Source organism: Manis pentadactyla, chromosome 7 (genome assembly GCF_030020395.1).
Source record: "Manis pentadactyla isolate mManPen7 chromosome 7, mManPen7.hap1, whole genome shotgun sequence".
NCBI lineage: Eukaryota > Metazoa > Chordata > Mammalia > Pholidota > Manidae > Manis > Manis pentadactyla.
In genome coordinates, this window is record NC_080025.1 from 108,090,804 (window position 1) to 108,103,745 (window position 12,942).

The window sequence follows — 12,942 nt, forward strand, 5'->3', positions numbered from 1 at the left end:
CAGTATCCACCTATTGAAATATTTTTCAGAAGTAGTACGTGAAATTGAGATGAGTGTGGATGATGAAGATGATATCAATAGTTCAAAAGTAATTAATGAGATCTTCAGTGATGTCCTAGAGGAAGGTGCACTGGGTGTGGGCAAGAGCCAAGAGGAGATGGATCAAGCAGCAGCAGAAAGCAGCAGTGAAGAACAGGAGGATGCACTGAATATCTCCTCAATGTCATTACTTGCCCCATTAGCACAGACAGTTGGTGTGGTAAGTCCAGAGGTAAGAAAAGACTAAATGTAAACAGGCTCTGGACATGGACTAAGTAGTATTGGAAACCCATTTTGTTTTAGTTTGTACATGGGGATTTGGCAAAGCAAGGGGGATTTTGCAAAGCTGATGTCAGTTATCTTAAAGAAAGAACTTAAAACTCTTTCTTCATGGTTTCCCTTTGGCCTTAGATAAAATCCAAACTGTAAAAAGGTTTAAAAGGCCAGACATTTAGGTGCAGATCCTGGCTATGTCTTTTAGTGACAGTTTATTTAACCTCTTTGCCAGTTCTCTTGTCTGGCAAGAGACAAATGAGGTTCTCATATATTCAAATGAGGTTAAAAATAGTACCTATATCATGGGATTGATGTAAATATTAAATCATAAGTATATTAGTATTTAGCACCAGACAGATAACTAACATTTATTGACAGCTCATTAATGTTGTTGGCTAGCACCCTAAATTGAATAACTACATCTCTGTTTGGAAATTGATTCAATTAGAAATATTTTTTAAAAGAGTTACAAATACAGATTTTAGCTGCCTTTGAACTTTTATTCATTAATTTTTTTAGGAACTTCTTTAGTTTGCCTTGTTTTTTATGGTGAATTACTTAACTTATTGGATGTTTATTTCCTAATAATAGGGGATAATTAATTAAATTCCTCAAAATTATCATTAAAAATGAATGTCACCCATAAAATCTAATACCTGATGTGCTTCACTGCAGGGCTTAGTTTCCTCACCTAGGCTGGAATTGAAAGACATCAATGTAAGCGATGAAAGTCCAAAGCCAGGAAAATTCCAGAGAACCCGTGTCTCTCGAGCTGAGTCTGGTGATAGCATTTGTTCTGAAGATCGTGATCTTCCTTATAGGTAAGAACATTTTTTAAGACATTCATGGAGTCTAAGGATTTCATGAGACTAAGGATCATGGTATAGATATAACCATGTTGTATTATGTAATACAACAAGTTGTGTTATGTAATTATAATGTTATTAATAATTCATCTGTATAAAATTTTGGAATAATTTGTATCAACATCTTTCACCAAATGGCATTTTCCATTCTGGTGATGTGTTCTGCTGGTACATTTCAATATCAATATCAAATTCTGCTTATATGTTCAATCAAGGATATTGCTCAATGTGTTGATGGATTTTTAACAGAGTGTACCTTATTTCCTGAAGCATTGATGCATACAGATCTCAAAGATTCAAAGAAACAGAGCGTCCTTCAATAAAGCAGGTGATTGTACGGAAGGAGGATGTTACTTCAAAATTGGGTGACAAAAAGAATGCCTTTCCTTATCAAGTTAATATCAAACAGAAAATGCAGGTATGTACATCTTGGAAGGGAGATTTGGAATGTCTCCTGTGCTGCACTGTGAGGTCTTTGCAGACAAGGGCCCCACCTTACACATGTCTGTACCCTGAGTGACTAGAAGAGTGTCTGGCCCATAAGAGCTCAGTAAATCACTTTGCAAAATCAGTGTAATTTGAGAAAGTGCTCTTTATTGGAAAAGTAGGAAGCTTGTTTAATATTGCTGAAATATTTATTTTTAAACATGTTTATCATAAATATCCTTAAAGTATAACTATAAATTAGATGATGGTGAAGCCTGAAGTTTATTCTGCTCTAAGTTCTTTTACCCTAAGGAAAGCATTTAAAACACATGTAATTTAAATAAAATGGATAAGTATGAGTTGAAAGTTTTCATAATCAAGAATGCTTATAGTTTAATTATTATAGCATGTTAAATGTTTTTGGCACATAGTCAAGAAACTTCAATAGTGAAACAGTAACATTTTGACTTTCCTCTCTCGAAACTTTGGAAATTATTCAATTGGATTAGTTAGAATTAAAGTTTAATTAAAGTGAAAATGGTGATTTACAAATATGAGTTTTTTCTCCTTTCATTGGTTTTATTAGGAACTCAATAATGAAATAAATTTGCAGCAGACAGTGATCTATCAAGCTAGCCAGGCTCTTAATTGCTGTGTTGATGAAGAGCATGGAAAAGGGTCACTAGAAGAAGCTGAAGCGGAAAGACTTCTTTTAATTGCAAGTATGTGTGATGTACCTGAAATAACTTCAGCAAAATTTCAAACCAGGGAAAACTCATTTTATCTAGTATATTTAGAAATCTCTAAATTTAAAGAAAGGGCTTCTTTTGTTTCAGTTGATCAGCTTTTTGTTGGTTTCTTACAAGATTTGTGAAAACTGAACATGTAAAATAAAAGGTAGTGTCTATGAATAGTGAAAGAAACTGGAATTCATTTGAAGAAATGTAGCTGTGAATAGTATGCCAAGAATGAAAATATGAATATATTTATATATATTCAAATACACACACACATACACACAAACACTGTATCTATCCATAGCTATATATGGCTAAAGTATGTGAATTTCGGTGTGTGTGTGTATGGATGATAGGGCATGTTAGGGTAGATCAATTATACCATGCAAGAAAACTGCCCAAAGTTGAAGTATTTAGTCACCAGAACTTGATAAACTTGTGATCAATCAAGGTTTTACCCAATTACCCACCATCTGTTTGTATTTTTTTTTGGTCTAATTTACAATTGCCATATCAGTGAGAATTGGTCTCATTTATGAATAGTTGCAAATTTAATATTTGTAATATTAACTTGCATATTTTTATGTAGCTGAGAAAAGAACACTTTTGATTGATGAATTGAATAAATTAAAGAATGAAGTGCCTCAGAGGAAGAATAAGCCTGGTCCCATATCCCAGAATGAATTTGTCGCATCCAAAGGATCAGTTACTTTGTCAGAAATACGCTTGCCTCTAAAAGCAGATTTTGTCTGCAGTACAGTTCAGAAACCAGGTAAGGTAACTTTTATTTGTGTCACTTCTAGATCACATGTTAAACTATGAACCTTACCTAGATTAGCATTGTGCAGTGGGACAAGTAGAGCATGAAGATGCAAAACTTGTATTCTTGGGCCTCTAGTTCCTTTTTTTTTTTTTTTTTATGTTTTGTTTAAATGTTTTTATTTATTTTTATTTATTTTATTTTATTTTATTTTTTTAAATAATTATTTTTTATTGAAGGGTAGTTGACGCACAGTATTACATTACATTAGTTTCAAGTGTACAACACAGTGGTAGAACATTTATATACATAATTCTAGGTTCCAGCTATCACCCTACCAAGCTGTTACAATATCTTGACTATATTCCTTATGCTATACATTACATCCCGGTTACTTATTTATTTTACCATTGGAAGTCTGTCCTTTTTTTTTTTTTTTTTTTTTTTTTGTGAGGGCATCTCTCATATTTATTGATCAAATGGTTGTTAACGACAATAAAATTCTGTATAGGGGAGTCAATGCTCAATGTACAATCATTAATCCACCCCAAGCCTAATTTTCGTCAGTCTCCAATCTTCTGAGGCATAACAAACAAGTTCTTACATGTAGAACAAATTCTTACATAATGAATAAGTTACATAGTGAACAGTACAAGGGCAGTCATCACAGAAACTTTCGGTTTTGCTCATGCATTATGAACTCTAAACAGTCAGTTCAAATATGAATACTCATTTGGTTTTTATACTTGATTTATATGTGGATACCACATTTCTCTATTATTATTATTTTTAATAAAATGCTGAAGTGGTAGGTAGATACAAGATAAAGGTAGAAAACATAGTTTAGTGTTGTAAGAGAGCAAATGTAGATGATCAGGTGTGTGCCTGTAGACTATGTGTTAATCCAAGCTAGACCAGGGCAATAAAACATCCACGTATGCAGAAGATTTCTCTCAGAATAGGGGGGGTGAGGTTCTAAGCCTCACCTCTGTTGATCCCCAATTTCTCACCTGATGGCCCCCCTGCGACTGTGCCTGTCTTAGGTTGTTCCTCCCTTGAGGAATCTTACCCATCTCTGGCTAACCAGTCATCTTCCGGGGCCATACAGGGAAATGTGAAGTTGGTAAGTGAGAGGGAAGCCTTATTGTTTGAAAAGGTTAGCTTTTTACTTCTTTGCATATTTATGCCCTGTGGCTTCTATGCCCAGCATTTGTCTTGAGGTATCTTTACCACTTGGAGGAGTTATGATACTCGGTAAATTTGATATGAGGCACGAATTCTATTTAAGGGTTGTAATTAGGAAGGAAGAAGAAAAGCTATAGAAGTAGCAGACGGAAGAAAACATGGGAAGATTGATTATTTCTTTGACATATCTTCTTGTAGAGTAACTTCAGCATATATAGGTTTTAAGCTACTACTTAAATTGCGCACACACATTAACATAATAGGAGTATAGTTACATAACCAAAGCATATCTGTAATTACCAGCCATCTCCAGTGAAACCAAGAAAACCATTAAGGCACCTTAGGCATTTGTGAAAACTTATCTATGATATGGTGGATATTGTCCAACTGAACTTGAACAGTCTGAGAGAAATCAGACAAATTAAAACAACCCATTCCTGGGGACTGTTCACATGCCATATGTTCTTTTAACAGTAAATAGTCTGTAGTTGTAAGAGTTTGGAGCGCTACAATTTGCACTTCTCCAAATTCTTGGTTGAGTTCCAACAGTATAGATCCAGTCAAATTTGTTGTTTTACTGTATGCACAGGCCAGCTTAGATATCTCCTTACTCATTCCCATGGCAAGTCCAGGAACTGGTGGGATGAGTGCATCTACAGCTGTAGCAGTGCGTGGATCTTTGTTGGGGTTTTTTGATGACCATCTTCTGGCATGAGTCTTCCAGAGACTGCAGATGTTGGAAGTTGTTTTTCATATCGTATCTTAGTTCATTTTCGGGGTAGCCCAATTAGGCTTTGATCCTCTGTATAAACACAAACAGACCCTTTGCCTACACTTTTATATGCCCTTTATACCCTTGTGCAGAACTCGTTGGAGGTTACCACACAGGAACTGCCCTTTTTTTTTTTTTTTTTGCTTTGTTTTTGGTATCACTAATCTACACTTACATGACGAATATTATGTTTACTAGGCTCTCCCCTATACCAGGTCTCCCCTATAAACCCCTTTACAGTCACTGTCCATCAGCATAGCAAAATGTTGTAGAATCACTACTTGCCTTCTCTGTGTTGTACAGCCATCCCTTTTCTCCTACCCCCCCATGTATGTTAATCTTAATACCCCCCTACTTCTCCCCCCCTTATCCCTCCCTACCCACCCATCCTCCCCAGTCCCTTTCCCTTTGGTACCTGTTAGTCCATTCTTGAGTTCTGTGATTCTGCTGCTGTTTTGTTCCTTCAGTTTTTCCTTTGTTCTTATATTCCACAGATAAGTGAAATCATTTGGTATTTCTCTTTCTCCGCTTGGCTTGTTTCACTGAGCATAATACCCTCCAGCTCCATCCATGTTGCTGCAAATGATTGGATTTGCCCTTTTCTTATGGCTGAGTAGTATTCCATTGTGTATATGTACCACATCTTCTTTATCCATTCATCTATCGATGGACATTTAGGTTGCTTCCAATTCTTGGCTATTGTAAATAGTGCTGCAATAAACATAGGGGTGCATCTGTCTTTCTCAAACTTGATTGCTGCGTTCTTAGGGTAAATTCCTAGGAGTGCAATTCCTGGGTCAAATGGTAAGTCTGTTTTAAGCATTTTGATATACCTCCATACTGCTTTCCACAATGGTTGAACAAGTTTACATTCCCACCAGCAGTGTAGGAGGGTTCCCCTTTCTCCACAGCCTCGCCAACATTTGTTGTTGTTTGTCTTTTGGATGGCAGCCATCCTTACTGGTGTGAGGTGATACCTCATTGTAGTTTTAATTTGCATTTCTCTGATAATTAGCGATGTGGAGCATCTTTTCATGTGTCTGTTGGCCATCTGTATTTCTTTTTTGGAGAACTGTCTGTTCAGTTCCTCTGCCCATTTTTTAATTGGGTTATTTGTTTTTTGTTTGTTGAGGCGTGTGAGCTCCTTATATATTCTGGACGTCAAGCCTTTATCGGATGTGTCATTTTCAAATATATTCTCCCATACTGTAGGGATCCTTCTTGTTCTATTGATGGTGTCTTTTGCTGTACAGAAGCTTTTCAGCTTAATATAGTCCCACTTACTCATTTTTGCTGTTGTTTTCCTTGCCCGGGGAGATATGTTCAAGAAGAGGTCACTCATGTTTATGTCTAAGAGGTTTTCGCCTATGTTTTCTTCCAAGAGTTTAATGGTTTCATGGCTTACATTCAGGTCTTTGATCCATTTTGAGTTTACTTTTGTATATGGGGTTAGACAATGGTCCAGTTTCATTCTCCTACATGTAGCTGTCCAGTTTTGCCAGCACCACCTGTTGAAGAGACTGTCATTTCGCCATTGTATGTCCATGGCTCCTTTATCAAATATTAATTGACCATATATGTCTGGGTTAATGTCTGGATTCTCTAGTCTGTTCCATTGGTCTGTGGCTCTGCTCTTGTGCCAGTACCAAATTGTCTTGATTACTATGGCTTTATAGTAGAGCTTGAAGTTGGGGAGTGAGATCCCCCCTACTTTATTCTTCTTTCTCAGGATTGCTTTGGCTATTCGGGGTCTTTTGTGTTTCCATATGAATTTTTGAATTATTTGTTCCAGTTCATTGAAGAATGTTGCTGGTAGTTTCATAGGGATTGCATCAAATCTGTATATTGCTTTGGGCAGGATGGCCATTTTGACGATATTAATTCTTCCTAGCCATGAGCAGGGATGAGTTTCCATCTGTTAGTGTTCCCTTTAATTTCTCTTAAGAGTGACTTGTAGTTTTCAGAGTATAAGTCTTTCACTTCTTTGGTTAGGTTTATTCCTAGGTATTTTATTTTTTTTGATGCAATTGTGAATGGAGTTGTTTTCCTGATTTCTCTTTCTGTTGGTTCATTGTTAGTATATAGGAAAGCCACAGATTTCTGTGTGTTGATTTTGTATCCTGCAACTTTGCTGTATTCCGATATCAGTTCTAGTAGTTTTGGGGTGGAGTCTTTAGGGTTTTTTATGTACGGTATCATGTCATCTGCAAATAGTGACACTTTGACTTCTTCTTTACCAATCTGGATTCCTTGTATTTCTTTGTTTTGTCTGATTGCCGTGGCTAGGACCTCCAGTACTATGTTAAATAACAGTGGAGAGAGTGGGCATCCCTGTCTAGTTCCCGATCTCAGAGGAAATGCTTTCAGCTTCTCGCTGTTCAATATAATGTTGGCTGTGGGTTTATCATAGATGGCCTTTATTATGTTGAGGTACTTGCCCTCTATTCCCATTTTGCTGAGAGTTTTTAACATGAATGGATGTTGAACTTTGTCAAATGCTTTTTCAGCATCTATGGAGATGATCATGTGGTTTTTGTCTTTCTTTTTGTTGATGTGGTGGATGATGTTGATGGACTTTCGAATGTTGTACCATCCTTGCATCCCTGGGATGAATCCCACTTGGTCATGGTGTATGATCCTTTTGATGTATTTTTGAATTCGGTTTGCTAATATTTTGTTGAGTATTTTTGCATCTACGTTCATCAGGGATATTGGTCTGTAGTTTTCTTTTTTGGTGGGGTCTTTGCCTGTTTTTGGTATTAGGGTGATGTTAGCTTCATAGAATGAGTTTGGGAGTATCCCCTCCTCCTCTATTTTTTGGAAAACTTTAAGGAGAATGGGTATTATGTCTTCCCTGTATGTCTGATAAAATTCCGAGGTAAATCCATCTGGCCTGGGGGTTTTGTTCTTTGGTAGTTTTTTGATTACCGCTTCAATTTCGTTGCTGGTAATTGGTCTGTTTAGATTTTCTGTTTCTTCCTGGGTCAATCTTGGAAGGTTATATTTTTCTAGGAAGTTGTCTATTTCTCCTCGGTTTCCCAGCTTGTTAGCATATAGGTTTTCATAGTATTCTCCAATAATTCTTTGCATTTCCGTGGGGTCCGTCGTGATTTTTCCTTTCTCGTTTCTGATACTGTTGATTTGTGTTGACTCTCTTTTCTTCTTAATAAGTCTGGCTAGAGGCTTATCTATTTTGTTTATTTTCTCAAAGAACCAGCTCTTGGTTTCATTGATTTTTGCTATTGTTTTATTCTTCTCAATTTTATTTATTTCTTCTCTGATCTTTATTATGTCCCTCCTTCTGCTGACCTTAGGCCTCATCTGTTCTTCTTTTTCCAATTTCGATAATTGTGACATTAGACCATTCATTTGGGCTTGCTCTTCCTTTTTTAAATATGCTTGGATTGCTATATACTTTCCTCTTAAGACTGCTTTTGCTGTGTCCCACAGAAGTTGGGGCTTAGTGTTGTTGTTGTCATTTGTTTCCATATATTGCTGGATCTCCATTTTGATTTGGTCATTGATCCATTGATTATTTAGGAGCGTGTTGTTAAGCCTCCATGTGTTTGTGAGCCTCTTTGCTTTCTTTGTACAGTTTATTTCTAGTTTTATGCCTTTGTGGTCTGAAAAGTTGGTTGGTAGGATTTCAATCTTTTGGAATTTTCTGAGGCTCTTTTTGTGGCCTAGTATGTGGTCTATTCTGGAGAATGTTCCATGTGCACTTGAGAAGAATGTATATCCTGTTGCTTTTGGATGTAGTGTTCTATAGATGTCTATTAGGTCCATCTGCTCTACTGTGTTGTTCAGTGCTTCCGTGTCCTTACTTATTTTCTGCCCAGTGGATCTATCCTTTGGGGTGAGTGGTGTGTTGAAGTCTCCTAGAATGAATGCATCGCAGTCTATATCCCCTTTTAGTTCTGTTAGTATTTGTTTCACATATGATGGTGCTCCTGTGTTGGGTGCATATATATTTAGAATGGTTATATCCTCTTGTTTGACTGAGCCCTTTATCATTATGTAGTGTCCTTCTTTATCTCTTGTTACTTTCTTTGTTTTGAAGTCTATTTTGTCTGATATTAGTACTGCAACCCCTGCTTTCTTCTCACTGTTGTTTGCTTGAAATATGTTTTCCCATCCCTTGACTTTTAGTCTGTACATGTCTTTGGGTTTGAGGTGAGTTTCTTGTAAGCAGCATATAGATGGGTCTTGCTTTTTTATCCATTCTGTTACTCTGTGTCTTTTGATTGGTGCCTTCAACCCATTAACATTTAGGGTGACTATTGAAAGATATGTACTTATTGCCATTGCAGGCTTTAACTTCGTGGTTACCAATGGTTCAAGGTTAGCCTCTTGAGTATCTTACTGCCTAACTTAGCTCGCTTATTGAGCTGTTATATACACTATCTGGAGATTCTTTTCTTCTCTCCTTTCTTGTTCCTCCTCCTCGATTCTTCATATGTTGGGTGTTTTGTGCTGTGCTCTTTCTAGGAGTGCTCCCATCTAGAGCAGTCCCTGTAAGATGTTTTGTAGAGGTGGTTTGTGGTAAGCAAATTCCCTCAGCTTTTGTTTGTCTGGGAATTGTTTAATCCCACCGTCATATTTGAATGATAGTCGTGCTGGATACAGTATCCTTGGTTCAAGGCCCTTCTGTTTCATTGTATTAAATATATCATGCCATTCTCTTCTGGCCTGTAGGGTTTCTGTTGAGAAATCTGACGTTAGCCTGATGGCTTTCCATTTATAGGTGACCTTTTTCTCTCTAGCTGCCTTTAACACTCTTTCCTTGTCCTTGATCTTTGCCATTTTAATTATTATGTGTCTTGGTGTTGCCCTTCTTGGATCCTTTCTGTTGGGGGTTCTGTGTATTTCCGTGGTCTGTTCGATTACTTCGTCCCCCAGTGTGGGGAAGTTTTCAGCAATTATTTCTTCTAAGATACTTTCCATCTCTTTTCCTCTCTCTTCTACTTCTGGGACCCCTATAATACGGATATTGTTCCTTTTGGATTGGTCACACAGTTCTCTTAATATTGTTTCATTCCTGGAGATCCTTTTGTCTCTCTCTATGTCAGCTTCTATGCGTTCCTGTTCTCTGATTTCAATTCCATCAATGGCCTCTTGCATTCTATCCATTCTGCTTATAAACCCTTCCAGAGTTTGTTTCATTTCTGCGATCTCCTTTCTGGCATCTGTGATCTCCTTCCGGACTTCATCCCATTTCTCTTGCGTATTTCTCTGCATCTCTGTCAGCATGTTTATGATTCTTATTTTGAATTCTTTTTCAGGGAGACTGGTTAGGTCTGTCTCCTTCTCTGGTGTTGTCTCTGTGATCTTTGTCTGCCTGTAGCTTTGCCTTTTCATGGTGATAGGAATAGTCTGCAGAACTGGGACGAGTGACGGCTGGAAGGACTTCCTTTCTTGTTGGTTTGTGGCCCTCCTCTCCTGGGAGAACAGCGACCTCTAGTGGCTTGTGCTGCGCAGCTGCGCACAGACAGGGTTTGTGCTTCCTGCCCCGCTGCTATGGAGTTAATCTCCGCTGTTGCTGTGGGCGTGGCCTGGCTCGGGCTGCTACTCCAAAATGGTGGAGTCGCGTTGGAGCAGGAGCGGCTGGGAGGCTATTTATCTCCGTAAGGGGCCTCCCTGCTCCCTGCAGCCAAGGGGTTAGGGTGCCCAGAGATCCCCGGGTTCCCTACATCTGGATTAAGTGACCCACCCTGCCCCTTTAAGACTTCCAAAAAGCACCAGCCAAAACAAAACAACGCCCACCAAAAAAAAAAGAAAAAAAAATTTTTTTAATTTAAAAAAAAAAAAAGTTTTTAATTAAAAAAAAAAAAAAAAAAAGGTGGTCATTCGTTTTTCTTTATTCTGCGGTGCCAGCCTCAGGCCTCTGCTCACCGGTCTTTCTGCCCTGTTTCCCTAGTATTAGGGTCCCTATCCCTTTAAGACTTCCAAAAAGCGCTCGCCAAAACAAAACAGCAAAAAAGCAAAAAAAAATGGTCGCGCGCTTTACTTATGTCCTCTGTCGCCCAGCCTCCAGTGCCTGCTCACTGTTCTTGCTGCCCTGTTTTCCTAGTATCAAGGGCCGTGCACTCTGGCCCGGATGGCTGGGGCTGGGTGTTCAGCAGTCCTGGGCTCCGTCTCCCTCCCGCTCTGCCTGCTCTTCTCCTTCCGGGAGCTGGGGGGAGGGGCGCTCGGCTACCGCGGGGCCGGGGCTTGTATCTTACCCCCTTCCCGAGGCGCTGGGTTCTCTCAGGTGCGGATGTGGTCTGGATATTGTCCTGTGTCCTCTGGTCTTTATTCTAGGAAGGGTTGTCTTTGTTATATTTTCATAGATATATGTTGTTTTGGGAGGAGATTTCCGCTGCTCTACTCACGCCGCCATCTTCTGCCCCTTTCCTCTAGTTCCTTTTTGAAGATATTTCTATAAAAATAACCGAAGGAAAATTTCATATATGAGGTTACTTATCCACACAATAACATACATGGCTGTAACTGAAAGTAAAGCTTGTTAAACATAATTTTTAACTTAAGATATTTCCTAAGATGAGTTATCTGACAGAGCAGATCATTCCACTTTCATTAATCGAGTTTATTGTAGGAAGTTTTGTCACATTTGAAAGAACTTATTTTACTTACTCCATTCTATTTAAAATTCATCCCATGATAGAAATTTGTTATATAAATCTTGAATAACTGGTTGAGGTAGTGAAGACCACCACAGTAGGTACTTCTATTGAAATTTTATTCCCTTTGTCACTCTAGATTGAATAAGTGAACTTTTCTAAACATGTATTCTACTAAAAATCATATGTAATAAAGAGGGTAAGGGAGAATAGGATAACTGGATCTGAAAACAGGGCAGGGCAGTTGAATCAAGCTTAATAAAATAAAAGTTTTGTTAAATATTGGGTAAGTTTTTTTAAGGTTCTTTCAAATTTTTAATTGTGCAGAACATTTTCTTTGAGGGAAAAGAGGGCTAGACATAGATGAGAAGTGAATTTGAGGTACAGGGAGAATAAAGAGTGGAGATCTTTAAAAGGCTAAGCATTGTAGAACTGAGGTCATTTAGGTTCTAATTCTTGCTCTTGTCTAGGGTGGGGTGGAGTGAAGATAGAAATGATTATTTAGTATGTACCTTACGGTGTGTGGTTATTTAATGACAATCAAACAGTTAATTTTTTTTTAGAATCTGTCTCTGGGTAACTTTCATCGAAATGTAGTATTTTAATCTCAGTTTCGATAACAAATCATACTTTACCCTTTTGAGGTGTAGTTTCTTCACTAAAGAATTAGAGGTCGATATGCAAAAGTTGAAATCAGCAAAAATTAAGGCATTTAGAGTGAATTTATTTCAATTCACTTACTAGAAAGAGAGGATGATGCGTATTTCAGAATTATGACTGTTTCTGTCTTATTTAGCTTTCTATGGAAAGTTGGTTTTATTAATTTTTAAATAAATTTTATGTAGTTTAGTTGCAGCATTTCTTTATTCCTTGGTCTTCCAGAATGTTGATGGCTAAATGTGATTTTGTTTGTGCATATTATATAACGTGATTATTTCTTGCAGATGCAGCAAATTACTCTTTCTTAATTATACTAAAGGCAGGAGGAGCTGAAAATATGGTAGCCACACCATTAGCAAGTACTTCAGATTCTCTTAATGGCGATGCTCTGACATTCACTACTACATTTACTCTGTAAGTAAATTAGGCTTCTGATGGTTCAAATACATTTTTCTTTTAATAGAGTTAATATAGTTGAAGCATACAGGTGGCATTTATAATCTTTGAAATATAGTGTGTTCATTCTTTTTATATGGACAAATAATAATTTGTTGGTTTAAATCTTTTATATTTCTGATCTTTCTTTCCATTGAGTAACACA

The 12,942-nt window shown here is 37.6% G+C and overlaps 1 protein-coding gene across 3 annotated transcripts in view; it reads left to right on the forward strand.

Annotated features, from left to right (window-relative positions):
• The window catches only part of ANLN (anillin, actin binding protein), a 72,304-nt gene that overhangs the window by 33,033 nt on the left and 26,329 nt on the right, over nt 1-12,942 (forward strand). For 2 of the 3 annotated variants that reach the window (XM_036897464.2, XM_036897465.2), the window contains exons 10-15: nt 30-271; nt 991-1,136; nt 1,452-1,599; nt 2,194-2,329; nt 2,934-3,116; nt 12,626-12,755. In XM_036897464.2, the coding sequence (XP_036753359.2) occupies nt 30-271; nt 991-1,136; nt 1,452-1,599; nt 2,194-2,329; nt 2,934-3,116; nt 12,626-12,755 (985 nt within the window). The remainder of the gene's footprint in view (nt 1-29; nt 272-990; nt 1,137-1,451; nt 1,600-2,193; nt 2,330-2,933; nt 3,117-12,625; nt 12,756-12,942) is intronic. The other variant, XM_057504657.1, reaches the window with a different exon arrangement.